Source organism: Suricata suricatta, chromosome 10 (assembly GCF_006229205.1).
Source record: "Suricata suricatta isolate VVHF042 chromosome 10, meerkat_22Aug2017_6uvM2_HiC, whole genome shotgun sequence".
In the NCBI taxonomy this organism is placed as follows: Eukaryota; Metazoa; Chordata; class Mammalia; order Carnivora; family Herpestidae; genus Suricata; species Suricata suricatta.
Window position 1 is genome coordinate 9,405,861 of NC_043709.1, and position 19,637 is coordinate 9,425,497.

General features: G+C 52.4%; 1 protein-coding gene across 7 annotated transcripts in view; it reads left to right on the forward strand.

Annotated features, from left to right (window-relative positions):
• The first annotated feature begins 8,564 nt into the window (after positions 1-8,564).
• The window catches only part of PLA2G6 (phospholipase A2 group VI), a 58,916-nt gene continuing 47,843 nt past the window's right edge, over positions 8,565-19,637 (forward strand). For 2 of the 7 annotated variants that reach the window (XM_029953505.1, XM_029953510.1), the window contains exons 1-2: positions 8,567-8,655; positions 19,131-19,519. In XM_029953505.1, the coding sequence (XP_029809365.1) occupies positions 19,221-19,519 (299 nt within the window). In that variant the 5' untranslated portion in view covers positions 8,567-8,655; positions 19,131-19,220. Of the gene's footprint in view, positions 8,656-15,303; positions 15,490-19,130; positions 19,520-19,637 lie in introns of those variants that run through there. The other 5 variants (XM_029953511.1, XM_029953509.1, XM_029953507.1 and 2 more) reach the window with 5 other exon arrangements.

Sequence of the window (19,637 nt, forward strand, 5' to 3'; positions counted from 1 at the left end):
TATGTTGAGGAAATAAATGAGTGGAGGTTCAAAGAGGGAGTGACTTTCCAAAGTCACCCAACTAGGAAGTACAAGAACTGGAGTTTGAACCCAGCCCTGATTGATTCCTGGTCCAGATGTTCAGGGCTATACCCAAGCGAGTGGGTTCTGGTATAAATGTGAGGGATATATCAGTGTCTGGAGCTCCACTCGAAAGGGGACAGTTTGGGGGGCACCTGGGGGGCTCAGTCAGTTAAGCATCTGACTCTGGATATAGCTCAGGTCATGATCTCACAGTTCTTGGGATCAAGCCCTGCATTGGGCTCCAGAATGATAGAGCCCTTGGTATGCCTTCCTGCCTCTGGGTCCACCTGGTATGGTAACCACTATCGCTTACCTCTGGAAAGCCTTGGGTTTCGTATCCAGATTGGCACATTAGCTTCCCAAGTGACCAACTGTGGTGGCAAATTAGTGTGAGACTCAAAGAACTATACCCTCCAATAGATTGGCCACTTGCCCTACATTCACACATCTAACAGAGCCACTCATATTACCCCTGGGGTACAAAAGTTCTTGATTTTAGAAACCACGCCATTGTGATGGGTGGTCTTTCTCTCCCCCCCCACCCCCATTTTCTAAGAGCTTCTCAAGAACTGAGGCCACAGTAGGTGCTCAACTAATGAACAAATCCCTGGTGGCCTGCACAACACCCCCGGACACCATGCTGTCTAAAGCCTTAGCTCCCATCCCCAGGCTGCCCACGTCAGGGAGTCAGTGCCTCAGTGCCCACACAGCAGAGGCTGCTTCCCCAAAGACATGGTTCCCTTTCCGGTCAAGGTCAAGTGACATACAGCAACATCATTTTTATTTTTTATTATTTTTTGTTAATTTTTTAAATGTTTATTTATTTTTGAGAGAGAGAGAGAGAGAGAATGTGAGCAGGGGAAGAGAGAGAGACACACAGAATCCAAAGCAGGCTCCAGGCTCTGAGCTGTCAGCACAGAGCCCGATGTGGGGCTTGAACCCATGAACCATGAGATCATGACCTGAGCCTGAGTCAGAGACTTAACCCCCTGAGCCACCCAGGCGTCCCCAGCAATGTCATTTTTGAAAGCGGCAGCTCTGTGGCTTGAAAGGGGGTTCCTACAGGACAAATCTAGGGCAATTCGAGCATCAAAGTAACTAACAGTAATAATGGATCATAACCCATTAAATAAAAGAAGAATCGATGAGTCTATGTTAATTGAATAAATGGATAGATGAAGAAAAATAAATAAATAAATAAGACAAAGCCCCCCCTTCCAGTAAAAGGAATGACAGACTTAGAAAATGAGCATTAGGCAAGCATTTTAGTAGTAACGGATTCCAAGAGGAATCATCAATGGATGCGAAGATTCGATGCGCAACATGAAATTGTATAGTCTCGAAGTATTGCCCTAAGTATAATTTTTAATTAGAAATGGGATGATAGTAATCCTACAGTGGAAAAACCTGGCCGATACCACTTTCACTAAGGGACCAAGTTCCTGCCAGCAGTGGCAGGACAAACAGACATGGGTCTCCCCTAAAGGATGCACTGAGAAGGACACAGCATCCCTTCCGTCAAAAACGCCTAGTGAGTGTGATCACAGGAAACATGAGACAACCCTAAAACTGAGAGACAGTCTGCTTTAAAAAATGACGAGATCACGAAAGGCAAAGAGAGGGGAGCTGCCCCAGATTGACAGGAGATACGGCAGCCGAATGCAGCGGGAGATCCAGGATTTCCCGTTGGAATGAAGGACGTTATGAAGAGAGCTGGTAAAGACCCAATAAACTGTGTGGACTAACTAGCTCATAGAATCTGATCGGCGTTAATTTCCTGATTTGGGTAATTGTCCTGCAGTCACGTAAAATCAGTCCTTGATTTTAGGAAACACGTGTTGGCACATTTAGAGGTGAAGGGGCTTCATGTCTGCAATTTACCCTCAAATGGTTCAGGACGAGATAGGCGATCATAAAGATGATGTGATAAAATATTAACAATGGGGGGGATTTGGGTGACGAAATTCTCTTATTCCTGCAACTTATCTTCTAATGCGTTTTTTTCCTTTGCTGTTGTTGTTTTAGGGTGTTTTGTTTTTGTTTTTGTTTTTTAAGTTGGGGCTCTCAGGGTAGTCTGACGGCCTCAAATCCCGACCTCCACCCCTCACGGGCTGAGTGACTTCACCTCTCCCTGCCTCACTCTCCTCCTCTGTAAACTGGGTTTACTAATAGTGCTCACTTCATGGATTGAGAAACAATGTGATGGGTTCACACTTAAAAGCTTGTGGCCCAGTGCCAAGTGTGGGATAAGAGGTTGATAGATATTGGGTGAGAGAACAATGAGTCCTCTGGGGTCCCCTAGAGAAAGCTGCTTCTTCCCTGGGCCAATAAGGCAAACTGGGGAGGGACTAGCAGAGGGTGTCCCTGCACCGGGCCACTGTCCGCAAGGGTCCTGGATCCAGCAGGGACAAACACTAAACTGCTTTGTCCTCACTTCCACTGGAGGAAGGCATGGCCCCCGCCTCAACCCTGCACGTGTCCTTCCCCCTTCCTCCTGTCCTTGCAGAAACCATTCAAAGCCGTCTCTCCTCTTCCTGGACCCCCATGCCCACCCTCCAGCTCCCGTCCACTCTCTCAGCACCAACGTTTCCCCTAGTGGCTGTCATCTCCAACCCCCGCCCCGCCCCCACCTTTTACCCCCATCACCCCAGCCCCCAGCCTCACCTTTTTTTCCCTTTCACAGCCCAGTCTCCCTCTCCCCCTCTGTGCTCTCCTGCCCCCTCACCTCCCCAGGACCTCTCTGTTATTGAATCTGGGTCCCTTTTCCATGCCAATCTATCTTGTCCTTTGACAGCGTTTGACCGTTTGACCGTGTGGCTCTCTCCTCTCCGTTTTGAAACACTCTCTCTGCTCTTCTAAGGCTTGGGCTTCCCTCCTACCTTTTCTGTCTCTGTCCCTGCTTCCCCATGAGCTCAGTGGTTAGTGATGCTCAGAGCCGGTCTTTGCCCTCTCTTGCTCTCCCTGGGGAATCTGATTCCCCTTCAAGATCTAAAGTGCCATCAGGGCTGATGACTCCCAGACCACTGTCACCAGCTCCTGTCTGTCATGTCTATGGGTCAGATCTCCTTGAGCCTTGCAACGCAGACACATGGGCCTCTTTCCTGCCCCTTCCTTCTGCTGGTCCAACCCAGCACCGCCACGATAGTCACAACCAACCGGACCTCCCCTCATTTCTCTAGCAGGCTGGAGACACCACCTTCCACTCTGTCACCCCAGGGAGACACCAAGCTGCCATCCCTGCCTCGTCCCTCTCCCTCACTCCCACAGCTGGGCAGTCACCCAGCCTCTGTGCCCTCCCTGCCCTCACTTCTGTCCATTCTCTCTTCCCTCTCTCATGGCCTCAGTTCCAGCCCACTGAGTCTCTCTTCTGGACAGCTGCGCTAGCTTCCGGAAGTTTCTAAGTGGCTTCTAGAACCTTCTAACGCAGCCTCTAATCCAAAGCCTAAATTTGACAAGACACTTCCTGGATGACTTTGATAAACAGAACCCCCTCCCCACCCCCACTGTGGACATGTAGTGTGAACCAAAACATTAACTTGTGTTAAGCCAAGGTGATTGTGGGGTTGTTCCCTACTACAACATTCCCTAGTCTATCCCCCCTGCTGGTCTGGAACACGATCCCTTGTGACTTTGTGATTTCTCCAGGAAAATCATATTTGCCTACAGTCCTGTGCTTCCTCACGATAAACAATGACCCATGTATGGAGGGGCAAGTTTGCATTAAATTGTGAACTCTAAGGACAGGAACAGGGAGATCTTTCGTGTCCCCACCCCCACCAAGAGTGAGGGTGTGCACATAGTAGATGCTTTATACGTACTGGCCAGAGAAACTGAAGTGAGGAGCCCAGGAGAAAGGAGAAAGGGGGGAAGACCTTGCACACTCTGACCCCCAAGACCCCCCCTCACCATGTTAGACCCCATCCTGAGAGGCTAGAGTCTGCATGATCGCTGGCCCAGGTCCCACATCTTTGCCTGAAATACCCTCTGCTCGGCCTCTGCAAACCCTCCCCAGCCTTCAGGATCCAGGCTCAGGCTTGCTTCTTGTCAAAGCGTCCCTGGCCCCCTGGCCTTGAGAACCAGCCTCTCCTGAGGCCACCATCTGTCCCGTGAGTTCCTGAACTGGGCTTAGGAGGCCCCCAGAGTGGGGACGTCCTGCCTTAGCTGGCCAGGACCGGCTTTCCTCCTTGGGATGGGAACACATATGGCCTCATGGCCCAAGGTCACCTGCACTCATTTCCTTGCAGAGGAGGGCACACAAGCCCCGATGCCTCTCCCCTCCCCCATCAAGTCGGAAGCCATATAATTAGTGTAATCATTACACAGCTGCCCATGGCCTCTGTGCCCTCCAGTCACCTCTCTCACAGCAGCAGGGGGATTTTTCCCCCCACATCAACTGCCTGCTTGTAACCCTTCCGGGGCTCCCACTCCCTGCAGAACAAGACCCGCATTCTTAGCCTGGCACTCGAGACCCTTCACGCTTGGCCTCTATGGCTCACTGCCCACTCACCTGCTCACACAGCAGATCCCAGCAGTGTTCAACCTCTTGCAGTCACCCCCAAACAATCCACACGATCTTAGGATGTTGACTTTTGCTCATATGGTTCTTTCTACCTGGCATGTTTTTACTTTCTGGTAAACTCCTATTCAACCTTTGAAACCCAACAGGGGTTAGTAGAGGCACTTGGGTGGCTCAGTCATTTAAGTGTCTGACTCCAGCGCAGGTCATGATCTCATGGCAAGTGGGTGCGAGCCCCGCGTCGGGTTCTGTGCTCATAGCTCAGAGCCTGGAGCCTGCTTCTGATTCTGTGTGTGTGTCTCTCTCTGCCCCTCCCTGTTCACACTCTGTCTCTCTCTCAAAAATAAACATTTAAACAATTTAAAAAAAGAACAGGGGTTAGCAAATTTTTTTTCTCTAAAGGACCGGAGAGAAATATTTCAGCATCGTGGGCCATATAGTTTCTGTTACAATTACTCAAAGGTCTGCCATTTAGACAGCGGAGGCATGTGAATGAATGATGTGGCTGTGTTCCAATAAAACTTTATTTGGAGGAACAGGGGGAAAGGTCTGCCCACCCCTATTCAAGAATCATCTCACAAAGCTTCCCACTAAACAGAGTTCAACAATGCCTCCTCACAATGCCCTCCATCCCTTACACGTCCTATCACAACACAAACCCCAACTGGAATGATTCTGAAGTTGTGACAATTAGTTGGGAGAATGGGCCATACCATTGTCTCTAACCCCTATTTATTATTTTTTTAAGTTTTTTAAAATTTTATTTTTGAGAGACAGAGAGACAGAGCAAGCAGGGAAGGGTCAGAGAGAGAGGGAGACACAGAATTGGAAGACAGGCTCCAGGCTCTGAGCTGTCAGCATAGAGCCCAATGCGGGGCTTGAACCCACGAACCATGAGATCATGACCTGAGCTCAAGTCGGATGCTTAACGGACTGAGGCACCCAGGCACCCCTAATCCCTATTTTTATACTAGCCTCCTCACCAGCCTCCCAGCCTCTGCTTTGGCCTGAGGGTCTGATCTTGCCCAAACAGATATGATCTGTTCACAGGTAAATACAATCAGGTCACTCTGCTCACAAAACTCCCATGCCTCCCCATTTCCCTCAAAATGAAAGCCAAAGTTTTGAAATGACCTACAGTGTACTTCAGGCCGTGATGCCCCTTTGACCTCCTTGGCTACCAGGCTCCGTGCTCTCCTGCTACTCCAGGTCCGACACGCTCTTTGCTTGTCCCTGACACAAGCCATGGAGACACCTGCCTCAGGGCTTTTGCTCAGACCTTTACTTCCATCTGGAACACTCTTTGCCAGGCTCACTCCCTCGCCTCCCTCAGGCCCTTATTTAAATATCTCCCTTCTCCGTGAGACCTTCCCTGGCCACTCTGTTTAAAACTGCATCATCCACCATCTTTCCCCCTTGCTTTTATTCCACAGCGTCTATCACCCTCCACCCTACCCTATTTTATCCCCATTTTTTTTCTTTAGAGAGAGAGTGTGTGAGCTGAGGAGAGGGGCAGTGGGAGAGTATCCGAAGCAGGCTCCACACTCAGTGCAGAAAGTCTGACACGAGGGACTCCATCCCACGACCCTGGGACCATGACCTGAGCTGAAATCAAGAGTCACACCCTCAACTGAGCCACCCAGATGCCCCTCCCCCAACTTTTTAATTAGAAAAATGTTCAAACACACGGAAAAGGGAAGGACTAGCACAGCAGCACCCATATACGCAGCCCCAGATTCAACATGCAAGGTTTTTTGAGAGAAAGATGCTAATAACATCATGACCCTTCACCCAAAGACTTTAGCAAAACACACTCTATGTTTGGCTTTATCTTATCATCTGCCTTCTCACCACAAGGCTGCAAACACCACAGGGTAGGGATTTGACTAAGCCTCTGAGTCTTGAATTCGGCTCAGGTCTTGATCTCACAGTTCATGGGATCCAGCCCCGTGTCCCCGGCTCTGTGCTGACAGCTCACAGTCTCTCTCTCCCTCTCTTTCCCTGCCCCTCCCCTGCCCATGCTCATGTGTGGGCTCTCTCCCTCTCAAAATAAATAAATAAACATTTAAAAAACACAATAAAGTGATGGATAATAGTACTACTTCTCAGCATTGTTGTGAGGATCAGACACAGTAAGGGTGTAAAACTGCACCCTTAGTTAAATTTCAGCTAATTACATTTCCATCCAACTCTGAGGCAGAGGTCTTGGTCCAGTCTGGCTCTTTGGATTCTGGGCTCCCAGAAAGCAAACACTTTGCTCTGAGATGTTTCTAGCACAACCTCTCAAGAGAAGCTCTTTGACTTGAACTGCCCCAATGCAAAATCCAACAGAAACCCAGCGAAACTCATTCCCTTGTGTGCTTATTTATTTGCCCCCTCCCTTCCCATGGCTTGATCATTCAATGCTACCTAATAATCCCCTATATTTCATTTCTTGCTTTATCCATTCATTTAACAGTTTTCGCTGGAAATACATAGAGGATGGGCACTCAATTTCATCAGAAATTTTATGAATTTCTTTCATGGCTCTCTCTGAGGGTTTCTAACAATGGATCCAGCCTCCCTCAGCCTTTTCTGCATATCAGATTCAGTTGTGCGACTGCGTTGCCAAACTTGTCGTTCAGATCCACTTTGAATACAGTGGGTGTTTGACTTGTCGTTCAGATCCACTTTGAATACAGTGGGTGTTTGCTGAAGAATGGGACTCGACCCGCTGAACCTACGTGTTTTCTTGGGTCAGATTACTCCGCAGAGGGAGGACTACCGGCCTTTTGCAAGCTTCCTGATAACCATCGCAGTAACTCCACTTGTTTGGGGTGTGGAGAGCAAAATATTTTCAGTGAGAAGTCTGAGTCTTCACCTGGTTCTCTCGACTCAAAGCTGAAACTCTTGAGCAAAATTCAAATCACAGTTTAAGAAATCTTGTCCTCACCTATAAATGGCAAACAAGAGCAACTGCAGGGGCGCCTGGGTGCCTCAGTCCATGGAGCATTCAACTTGGACTCAGGTCATGATCTCACGTTTTGTTGGGTCATGCCTGGTAGGGCTCACTGCTGTCAGCGTAGAGCCGGACAGAGCCCACTTCAGATCCCTTGTCCCCCTCTTCCCCCGCCCCTCCCCCACTTGTACTGTCTCTCTCAAAATAAATAAGTAAACTTAAAAAAAAAAAACAACTACAATCCAGAGGTGATAAATGTTAAGTCTGATTACTTTGTAACAGGTATTATTAGTTCACATGATCTGCTGAGTCACAAGCAAATCTGTCACTACAACTGTGTCCCTTTCTCAGCGTTGCGGATCATAACAACGACCATTTGTTGAAATTCCACTATGTGCAGGTACAGAGATTAATTTATCTCTCAGTCACAACATCCTTATTAAGGAGGAGGGGTCCACAGAGACCAAGTCATTTGCTCACGTTTCTACTAAAAGCGCTAAAATATTTCCCGAGATCAGCTTGGTGTAGGGCTGCCAGAAAACAATGAATACTTTTTTTCTAGCACAAACGCACTTAGTGTTTTTTATTTAACTAAAAAAGTATTGGTAGTTGAGCCAAAATTCAAATTTAACTAAGCGTCTCATATTTTTATTTGCTCAATCTGGGGGTCCCCCGGCAAAATCAAAGCAAGTTCCTCCCAAAGATGCCCTTCCTCTTTGCTGGTTACAGGCCCTCAGGGGTACTAGGTTCAGAGTCCAGGCCTCCCGGCGCTTGAGGAGTTGGAAGGCGGAGAAGGAGGAGACTCGTGCCCCTCATCAACATGTCCACCAACGAGCCGGCGCGAGGAACTTCCGCCCCGCACAGACGTGGCCGCGCCCCGCCGCGGAGGATTGGCTCCAGCCCAGAGCCCTGCCTTCCTTGGAGCCTGGAGCGCCTTCCATTGGGCAGTTTTAAAACATGGCGGAGCCCCGCCCCTGCCTTCCTCGCGCGACCTCTTCGCGGCGCGGGGGCGGGGCCGGAGCGCGGGCCGGGGTATGGGCTTCGGTGATTGGCGGAGGGCCGTGGCCGGGCCGTCACGTGGCCTCGGGCTCGTTTGTTTGCGGAAGTAGAAGAAAGTAGAAGTGCTGAGTAAGCCGAGGTGAGTGACGGCGCAGGGGAGGCGGGCCTTTGAGGGCCCTTCCCAAACCTCCTTCGCGTCCCAGATTCGGTGGTCTCCACCCGGACCCTCCTTCGGGCTTCCCTTGTGTTCCCCCATTTTTAGTCGTGTCCTCCATTGACCCTTGTGTGACCCCCTGAGTGCCCGCAGCTTCTGCCCTTTGATCCTCAGCGTCCCCAACTTCCATTTGTGACAGCTCTTGTCTCATCTCGAGCTTGTGACACCCCCTACCCTCTCTCTGGGACGCCAGCTTCGACCTGGGGTCCCTCCTTAGTACCGCAGTCTCCCTGGTGTGTCTCTCTTCTATCCCTCACTTCCGTAGTGAGGCCATCCCTCTCTCCCTTCAACTCTCCGTGCCTCTCAGTGCGCGCCCCTCCAACCGCCCCCCCCACCCCCGTTCACTCTGGGCCTCGTTAATTGTCCCCAGTTTCCTTCCTGTGCCTTTCTAAGTTCTCCCGGCTTTTCTGCCTATTCCCACTTGATCCTCACTTCACCTGTTTTCTGCATGTCTCCTTTTGTGCCTCCCCTGTTGTCCATTTTACTCTCCCCTGTTTCTGACTCGCTCCTCGTTGCTTATTGTCTCTCTGTGCCTCCAGATTTCATCTGTGCCTGCTCCCTCCTTCCCCATCCTTTTCTCCCCACCAATTCTGTGTCTGCCTCCTGCTCCCAGAGTTGACCTGACAGCTGGTGACAGGGAACGCATGACCTGTGTGACCATGCAGCTGGGATGGGCAGCCCCGTGGGTGTGGGAAAAGGAGGGCACAGGGCCTCACAGATCAGGGATCTGTGCCCTTTTTTTTTTTTTTTTAAGTGGACTACTCACATGATCCCAAACAAATACCTTCCCTTCCCCTGAGCTTCTGGGTCTTTCCCTCACCTGCCCTTTTACCCACCCAACAGGATGTGAGGCAGGTTTGGTTTGGCAACACAGATGCCCCACCCTTGGGCTGAATGCAGTGTTTCTGTTATTGTCCCTGCCTTCAAATGTTCCTGGAGTTTGGAGGCTGTTTTCTGTCCCAACTCTCAGTTTCCTTATCTGTGAAAGGGGGATTGTACTTCCTGCCCTTATAAGGCTGCCGTCTGTGAGGTTGAAAATTTGAGAAAATGTAGCAGGGCGAAGCTGTGTAACCAGTGCGGTCTTATACAAATGCAAGATTTCGCTGTTGTGTCACAGGCAGGAAAGGGAAAGGGATAAATACAAAAACAAAGAGGGAAAGGCACGTAGATGGAATATCGTCTTCATTTAATATTTGGCAATATTTATGGATCATCTACTGTGAGTTAGGCTCTTGGTGCGTTGTTGCTTTCACCATTCATTCCTTTCCTCATTTATTTAACAAATCTTCATGGACTGTTTATTACTTTTGGGGCTCCTCTTGATGTAGCCAGTGTCATTCCTATTTCACATAAGGGAGAGAGACACCAGATGATGAAATGACACTGGAATCACAACCCGAATACAGCACCTGATGACACCAGAGCCTGTGTGACTGCTCGGCTGTGTAAGGGGCGCTACTGTTGGCTCAGTGCTCAGGGCACTCTTTCTCCCCTTCTGTGGATTACTTTCTGGTGAAGTGAGCGCATCTGCAAAAGAGAATTTCCTTCTCACTCAGCAGAATGACATCACCAGCAGATAGAGGAAGTGCTGTGTGTGTGTCTGCACACATGTGCTGGGCGTGTGTGGACAGGGTGCGGGGCCCTAGTGAAGAGACCACGTTACAAGCTTCACGTTGTGGAGGGCAGCTTCTGGGGGGACATTTTAATAGTTCCGTGCCTTAAATTCCTCTTTTCTTTTTTGATTCATTTTCTCGGGTGATCTCGTCCAGTCTCATAGCTTTAAGTGCCATCACTACTCTGACAACTTTACGTCTCCGGTCCAGTCTAGGTCTTTCCCCTGAATGCTAGACTCACCTTGATTTAATGGCTTGCTCAACACTTCCACTCTAGGCATTTCCAAGATAAAAGTATTTACAGTTAAGCTCCTGATACTCATCCCCTACGTCCCCTTCAGCCATTCCCCACCTTCCACCAAAATCTTCCCCGCTCCCCGACTTACTTTCCTATCTTCAGGAAATGGCAGTATTCCTTTATCTTTTTCTTTTTTATAAATTAAGTTTATTTATTTATTTTGAGAGAGACAGCGAAAGTGTGAGCAGGGGAGGAGCAGAGAGAGAAGAAGAGAGAGAATCCCAAGCAGGCTCCACACTGTCAGCATAGAGCCCGATGTGGGGCTTGAACCCACATACTGTGAGATCGTGATTTGAGCTGAAGTTGGATGTTTAACCAACTGAGCCACCCAGATGCCCTTCTTTCTTCTTTTTGTAACATTTTTTAAAAATTTATTTTTGAGACCAAGAGAGACGGGGCACGAGCGAAGGAGGGGCAGAGAGAGAGGGAGACACAGAATCTGAAGCAGGCTCCAGGCTCTGAGCTGTCAGCGCAGAGCCCAGTGTGGAGCTTGGGCTCACAAACCGCATGATCATGACCTGAGCTGAAGTGGGACGCTGAACCGACTGAGCCACCCAGGCGTCCCAGGAAATGGGTTTTCTTTTGGTTGCTTAGGCCCAGGCTGTGAGGTTATTCTTAAAGCCTCTTGCCACCCCGCATCCAGCCCGTGATCTGTTAATGTTGCACTCTTGCCCCCAAGCTTGCAGTGGCTTCTCTCTCACTTGTACATGCCTGGCTCTCCATTACCTTCCTGACCTCACTGGCTTCCTTGCTGTACCTGGAACTCATCAGGCACACTGCAGCCCCAGGGCCTTTGCACTTGCTCTTCCTTCTGCCTGGAAAACTCTGCACCTAGATATCCGTACAATTTTTGTCCCCATTTCCTTTCAGTCTTTATTCAAGGCCACATCCTTTGTCAGGACTTCCCCAGTCACCCTGTCTAAAATTTCAGTCTCCACCTCCACACTTCCTAGTTCTCTTCTTTGACTTACTTTTCTTCTCAGCATCTAGCTAGCATCTAAAACCAATGTATATGTTTTGCTTATTTTTCTTTTTTATTATTTATAGCTCTCTCTAAAAGAGAGAGTCAAGGACGGCCGGGGTTTTTGTCTACGCTGCTCCCCAGCGGAGTCTCAGCAGTTAGAACAATGCCTGTCGCAGAGTAGGTCCCGGATAAATATTTATAAAGTGAATCATAAAATGGGCCACCCTGAACCTAGGCACGAGCCCAAAGATCTCTTCAAGCGATCAGTGTCTCCCGTCCTTGGGAGCCCCAGCCACACATCTGGGGCAGCCTGCTGTCAGCTACGGGCTAGCTAAAGAGAGCAAACGAGAAAGAAACCTTCTCCTCTCTTGAAGGGCATTTGGCTCCGGCTCGAATGAATGGCGCTGCATTTTCAGACGCGAGCCTGTGCTTTCGGGGGCCAAGAGGGTGAACATCAGGCCACTCGGCCACTTTCCATTCAGGGAAATGCAGTTTGAGGATGCCGAGATGACATTCTGGACACCGACCCCTTGGGTACAGACCCTGGCTAGTTACATAATGTCCTGTGCCTCAGTTTCCTGTGTGCCACACGGGTAGAGATACACCTTCCCTCGGGAGGGTTTTGAAGATTAAATGCGATCATTACCCCGGACACGCGGTGAGGTGCTGGGTACTCAGTGGGTGCTGAGGGAATGTGGCGGTGCTGCTCCACGTGTGGAGTGGATGGGGGCAAGCCGGTCCTATTCCTCACATCAGGAAGGAGTTTGGGAGGCGCTGGGACCGAAGAGAACATCTGGAGGAAGTTTGGTGTGGAGGCAGCTTTGGAGGTCCAGAGGCTGGAGGGGGCATGGAAAGGACATATGACCTACACCTACTTTCATCCAGTCTTTTCCCGTGCACTAATGGAGCACCTACTGTTTGCAGGCCCTCCGCGTACTGCAGTTCAGGAGTCTGAAGAAGAAACCATGAGGGGGCGCCTGGGTGGCTCCGTTGGTTAAGCTTCCAACTCTTGATCTCAGCTCAGGTCTGGATCTCAGGGTCGTGAGTTTGAGCCCCACTTTGGGCTCTGCATTGGGTATTGCATTGGGCATGAAGCCTACTTTAAAATAAAATGGAAGAAGAAGCCATGAGTCCAGCCATCAGACAATATCTCCCATTTCTTTTCTCTGGGCCTCAGTTTCCCCTGTGTGCCAGACAGGGTTAACCCCCCCACCTTCCTTCCTTCACGGGCCTTTGTGACAGCCAATAGAGGTGGGACCCACAGATGTGGGAAACCCAGAGTGGGGTGGTCTCCGGAGAGGGCAGAGGCCTGTGTGAGGTGGGGCGTGTGGGCTGGTTGGGCGGCAGGAAGGAAGGCGGGCTCGGGCTGGGCTTGGCGCCCCGACGGTCCTTCCCTGGGCAGTGGATGGGAGAGACACTGGCCGCACAGGAGGGGTCGCTGGCCCGTGCCAGTTGTTCCGATCAGGGGACATCCTGCCGTCTGCAGCCAGGGCTCGAGCAGGTTCTGTGTGTGTGCCCAGGGTCCCCAGCGAGGCCAGTGCTGTGAGGTCAGCTTCCTGGCCCCAGCTGCCTGTGGGATCCTGTCACGCGCCTCCCACCTCCCTGGCCACCGCCGCCATCCTACCCCTCTGGTTGGGCTCCATCTAGAAGGAAGCAGAAGGCTTATAGAGCCCCCCTGCTTAGAATCTGAGTGAGCTCGGCCTCAGGTGTATAAAGCCAGACGTTCCAGGACGTTCCAGACCAAAGCTCGGGAAGGCCAGCAGGTGCCCCATAAAGGTTCTCCCGAAGGTTCCGTGGTGGCGAAGTCCTGGGCAGCTCTGAGTGGGGAGGAGTGGCTGGGAGGGGTGGCCTGTCACCACCTGCGAGGGAGCAAGAGCGGAGGGGAGGGTGCCTGGAAGGCACCGGCCCCGTGGGCTTCCGTTCGTGCTCATTCATTTGTTCACCAAACGTGTATTAGAGATCCGCTCTTCCTCTGGAACAGCGTGCCGTGTGCTCGGATAAACAAATGAAGAGGGGTGCGACTAAGCCAGCAGGTGCACCCTCATTACTGCGGGATAAATGCTCCTTTGGGAGAGCTGCTGGACACTGTGGGGGCACAGAGGTGGTGTGAGGGTACCCGCAGGGGTGAGAGGAGGGGAGGTGTAGGGTGTGACTCTTAGACGTGGAGGCACGTGAGCGGAGTCTTGAAGGAGCGGAGGGTTTGTCTGACTGCGAGGCGGATGAGGGGAGCAGGGAATGCGATCTAGGCACTGGTGTGCGTGCAGCTGCGTGGTGGCCTGAACCTGGCACGTTCTAGGAGGTCTTTGGGGCAGCGTGGCTGGAGGAAGGGCGCAGGAGGGGGGCTGGGCCTGCTCCCATGAGTGCTCCCATCCCTGCCCTGGAGCTTGGGGTTCCTCTGGAAGGTGGTGGGGAGTCTCTGAGCAGGTGTGAGCGTGTGATCTGCCTCCTGCGGTAGGCACAGAGGGGTCGGAGGGATGAACGGGCCGACCTGGCTCTCGTGCTGCATGTGCACCAAGAGAGTACAGTGCAAGCTGGGAGTGTGGGGGGTGAGGGGGACCGGTGTGGCACCCCGAGCCTTCATAGGGCGTAGCTGGGCCTTGACGGACAAGCAGAGGCTGTGGCAGAGATAGGAGTGGGGGGGCAGGGGGAGGACAATCCAGGTAGAGTTTGAAAGCCCAGGCGCCTGCCTCTCCCGAAAATAGACCTGTCCGGAGGAGGAGGATGGGGGACAGGGCCCAGGGCCTGCGGCTTTGCACTTCCTCCCTTGCTTGGCAGAAGTGAAACCAGACATTTGGGGACATTGGGCAAGCAGGGGAGGGGCAGAGAGAGGGAGAGAGAATCCCAAGCAGGCTCTGCACTGACAGCAGGGAGCCCAACGTGGGGCTCAAACCATGAGCTCAGGACCTGAGCCGAAACCGAGAGTCGGAGGCTCAAACGACTGAGCCCCCCAGAACCCCCCTGGACGTGGCTTTAAAGCGGAGGCCGCCAGAGTGGCTCCGTGCACCCAGCATGCTCGTTGATCCCAGCGGCGTCCGTGGTGGCCATCCTTGGCGCCCAGGCCCCGTGAAGATGCTCGTTCCCAGGCGGCTCACGTGGGCTGTCTCCATGTCCTCCCACACATTCTCTTTGGCTCTGTCCCTGGGGTGGCCTCTCACCCGGGTCCCCACTGCAAAGTTCAGCTCAAGAGTCACCTTGTGCAGCCCTCCTTTCCTGACTCTCCCCACCCCCCCAAGGTGACAGAGACTGGGCTGGGTCCCCTTGGGACTACTTATTTTATGAACCTAACCAACTGCTTCTGGGGAACTCATCAAAGATGCCACCTGTGGATTCCAATCTCTCTGTGACCCCAGTACTGGTTCTTTTTATATTGTTTTCTTTTTTGGTGGACATCAGCGTGTCCCACTTGAACTTGCCCTTCCAACACCCATGTCTGAGGCCTTTCTGTGCCTCAGTTACTTTATCTCTAAAATGGACACACTAGGACTGTCTTTCCTGCCTTATAGCAGGAAGTCCTTCCTCCTCTCCCCCACAGGTGGCTCACCCAGCAGAAGAAGACTTCCTGAGTCTCCTGTGAAGGAGCTGAGCAGGCAGGCTGGGCCTTTGACAGGGGATGGGTGAGCAAAAGTAGAGATAACAGCCCGAAAACCCCGGCCTCACCGTGGGTGGGGGGGGGGGGAGACGCAATCACCCCCTGGAAATAGCAGGAGTTACAGAGGCAGAACTGTCAGCGTCCCCGTCACCACAGAAGCTCTTGGCGTTTGTGGCTTCTCTACCTGTGGCATCTGAGAGCTGCTCAAAGCCTCAGGGGCACAGGAGCGGACAGTCCCTGTCCGATGACCTTGGTGTCACCTGCCCCACCGCCTACGTGAAGGAAGCAAGTCCAGGTGAGGAGCCATTGAGATTGTCAGCGGGTGAAAGCACAGGTGGGGAGGGAGGTCAAGGGCAAGTGGCTGTGAGAAGCCAGAGGGGGGAGGAAGCTAGGAGTGAGGGGGCTGAAGGGGGCGCTGTTCCCATGGCGTTCTGTGCCCCAGCCCCTCTGGAAACAACATGGGCTCCAAGGTCAGGGGCAGGATGGGAGGAAGAGCCCAGAAGTGAGAAGGAAGCACGGCGTGTGCCCTGTCTGCTTCTCACTTGCTGCTTTCCGGGCTGGGCTGTTATGATTGTTCCAGGATGTGGCCCGGGGGGTTCATTTCCTTTCTTCCACCTTGTGATAACAGCGGCCCCTGTTTGCGTGCCCACGGCTGGCCAGCGTCTGGGACGCTTTCCCTCCATTGTGTCATTGCACCCTCACACCCACCCTGGGAGGCTGGCGTGGGGAGCCGGACCTGCCCTTTCGGTGGCCAGGCTGTCGTCAGCATGTGGGAGGCAGCCCCGCCACCAGCCCGGACCCCGAGGAAGGTGTCTTCTCCTCTGGGGCCGGATGTGGTCTTTCCATCCAGCTAGACACCTGTGGTGACTCGCCCCCTGACCTCAAGTGGGCTCAAGGGTGCTGGTGCTCCCGACTCCCCCCACCCCCACCCCCACCGCCTCTCCTGGTGCCGGTGCTGGTGGTGACGCCTGCTCTCTGGGGAGCCTCTGTGCTGCTTTTGTTTCTCTCTTTTATTTTTTAAATGTTTATTTATTTTTGAGAGAGAGAGAGACAGTGTGAGCAGGGGAGGGGCAGAGAGAGAGGGAGACACAGACTCTGAAGCAGGCTCTAGGCTCTGAGCTAGCTGTCAGCACAGAGACCGATGCGGGGCTCGAACCCACAAATGTGAGATCATGACCTGAGCCAAAGTCCGACACTTAACCAACTGAGCCACCCAGGCACCCCAGTTAAATTGTGTTTTAACAGGCTTTCTGGGGGCCAGGCCTGTGCCAGGGGTGAGTGTACCCAGGGGACAAGACCAAGCACCTGTACTTAAGAAGCTCAGACTCTCTCTAGAGCCAGCCCATCTGGCTCTCATGCTTGTTCCTCCACCTACTAGCTGAGTGAGCTTGGGCCAACTGCTTTACCTCTCTGTTCCTTGATTTTCTCATATGTAAAACGAGGATGATAGTGGTAACAATGTCATAGGGGAGTGGTGCAGATTAAAGATAAATCTATGTCAAGTTCGTGGCCCAGGACCAGAGCACAGAGAGGCCCACGAGTGTTTGTGTGACTAGCGGGATGTAAAGGGTACAGTCAGGCAGGAGGAGGAAGGAGGCCTCCGACAGGCAAGGCGGTGCGAGACGACACTGCTTTCTGGACTCCTGCGAGGGGTTCGAGGTTCTTCGAGGTTCGGAGCCCGGTGGGTGGGACCAGTCAGAAAGGCTGCGTGAGGAGGCGGGGGCCTTACCAGCAAGCTTGCAGTTTGCAAGTTTGCACAGGGAGCGTTGAGGACTTGACGCTGCAGAGCCTGTCACACCACCGAGTGCTGTAACCTTCACCTTCTCTGCTTCTCATGATTCCGAGGTGTCTCTAGGGTAAACACGGCGTCACTTACAATTCCTGTCCCGCGGGGCATAGAAGTTACTTCTATTTCTGTGTCAAAACAAACATTGTTACTGTGCACCCTGATGCGTATGCCATGTCTCCTGTCTTGGGGGTTTCTTTCCCAGGGACAATTTCCTGTGCCTTCTTTTAGGGTCCCTCCCCTCTGGCTATTGAGAAGGGCGCGGGCACCCCAGCACCTCTGTCCTTTCTGTTACCAAGGGTGGAGGAAAGAAGGAACTTGACACAGGTCTAAACATTCTTAAGAAAGTTTTCATTTAACCTCTGAGCACACAAGAGGCGAGCACTGTCCTCACTTTATTTTATTTTTTTATTTATTTATAAATTTTTTTATATTTACTTATTATTGAGACAGAGAGAAACAGCATGAGAGGCGGAGGGGCAGAGAGAGAGACGCGGACTCGCGGAAGCAGGCTCCGGGCTCTGAGCTAGCTGTCAGCACAGAGCCCGACGCAGGGCTCTAACCCACAAACGGCGAGATCATGACCCGAGCTGAAGTCCATCACTTAGTCGACTGAGCCACCCAGGCACCGCTGTCCTCACTTTAAAGGGGACACTGAGGCTCACAGCCTGCTCACACCACATCTAATTACTGATCACAAGAGAAAGGCTGCTCTCCGGCTGCAGAGCACTTTCCAAACTCTGCAAGCACGGGCTCCGGGCCTCAGTTTCCTTATCTGTCAGAGGGAGGGCAATCGGAGGAAAGAGGACTAATAATGTTTATGGAATATTCGAGATCTGCAGGTTTTGTTGGGCACTGTTACGGCTTTCCTGTTGCACATAAGGACACTGAGACACAGAGAAGCTAAGTGACTTGTCTGAGGACACACAGCTGGTAAGGATTTGAACACAGTTTTGCTCCAGCACCCTGCCTCATGTGGCTTTGTCAGAATGAAACGAGACCGTGCTGTAAGGTGCTCGGCTCAGGGCTGCTGCCCAGTAAGTGCTCAGTAAATGTCCCCTGATGTAATTATCATCACTGACCCTTATTCCCTTCACAGGCGGTTCTTCTTAGGCGTCTTGTTCTTTTCATCCCTAAGCTTGGTCCTGTTGTCCAGAGCTCGGCCAGAGTGTGGCCAGCGTCTGCTGACACGTCCTCTCCGCCGGGGTGCCCACACCCATGTGCTCTGTCTTGCGTGTCTGAGCCATTCTTCAAGCAGGTGACTTCCTGACCCAGAGGGCAGCCTGCAGCTAAAATGTCACCCAGCTCTGGTGGCCTTGCCTTAGGAATGCAGTATGCTCTGGGAGCCTAGGAAATAGTGAGACATCGAATTCTGTCATCCAAAGTGGGGACACTTTCCACGGCAGACACCGTGACCCTTTGAATCTGACACATAAACATGTTTCCATCCAAACACACGTTCGTGGTGTCTAAGTCTTCCCGTTCACGTTCCTTTCCCAGGCACTTGGCTTGGCGTTCCCTCAGAGTTCCTTGGAAAAACCAGTGGTGGCAGGTGCCAAAAATTGGAGACAGATGCTTCCAGTCCCCCCCGCCCCCAATGGAGTGTGGGACGAGCCTGGTCCCCTTGCTGCATCTAGTAGAGCTTTGTTTGCAGCCTTGAAATGACTCGTGCCAGGCTTTCTGAATGCTAAAAACTTGACTCTGAACTTCAGTAGCAAGAACCTGTCCATTTGTACAGAGCAGTAACATCTATAATGTGCATTCATGCTTGCGATCTTCTTCTTTTTTTAAGTTTATTTATTTTGAGAGAGAGAGAGAGAGAGAGAGAGAGAATTCCAAGCAGACTCCATGCTGTCAGTGCAGAGTCCAACATGGGGCTTGAACCCAGGAACTGTGAGATCATGACCCGAGCTGAAATCAAGAGTCGGACGCTGAACCAGCTGAGCCACCCAGGCACCCCTTGGTTTGCTGTCTCCGTGAGCGATACGGCCCCACATGACAGATGAGGAAACTGAGGCCCTGATGGGAAAACTTGTCAGGAAGCAGGAGGGTTCTGGTCCCCTGTGCGTGGTGGCAGCTCTGTAACTTCCCCTCGGGCCTTCTTACCCCTCAGCTCAGTGCTGTTTCTCTTTCTCTCCCCTCCATTCCAGGTCCCTCCAGGCCCAGAACCAGGAGAGCAGCCCTGGCGGGGAGCGATCCGGGAGCCTGTGCAGGGCACTGCTACCCTTGGTGAGGTGGGCATGGGAGACCGAGCCCAGCTGACCAGAGACCCCGTTTTCTTCCAGACCGAGGGGGCAGGTGGCGGGGCCTCCCCACCTGCCCCGCGGAAGATGCAGTTCTTCGGCCGCCTGGTCAATACCCTCAGTAGCGTCACCAGCTTGTTCTCGAACCCGTACCGGGTGAAGGAGGTGGCTGTGGCGGACTATGTCTCCAGTGGCCGGGTTCGGGAGGAAGGGCAGCTGGTGCTGTTCCAGAACTTTCCCAGCCGCACGTGGGACTGCGTCCTGGTCAACCCCAGGAACTCACAGAACGGATTCCGGTGGGTGATAACCGGCTCCCTCACGCCCTTCTTCCCTTTGGCTTCTCACACTGGTGGCTCCTTGGGCAAAAGCAGCTTCTCTGAGCCTAACATCCGAAGCTCTGGAGCAGGGTTGCGG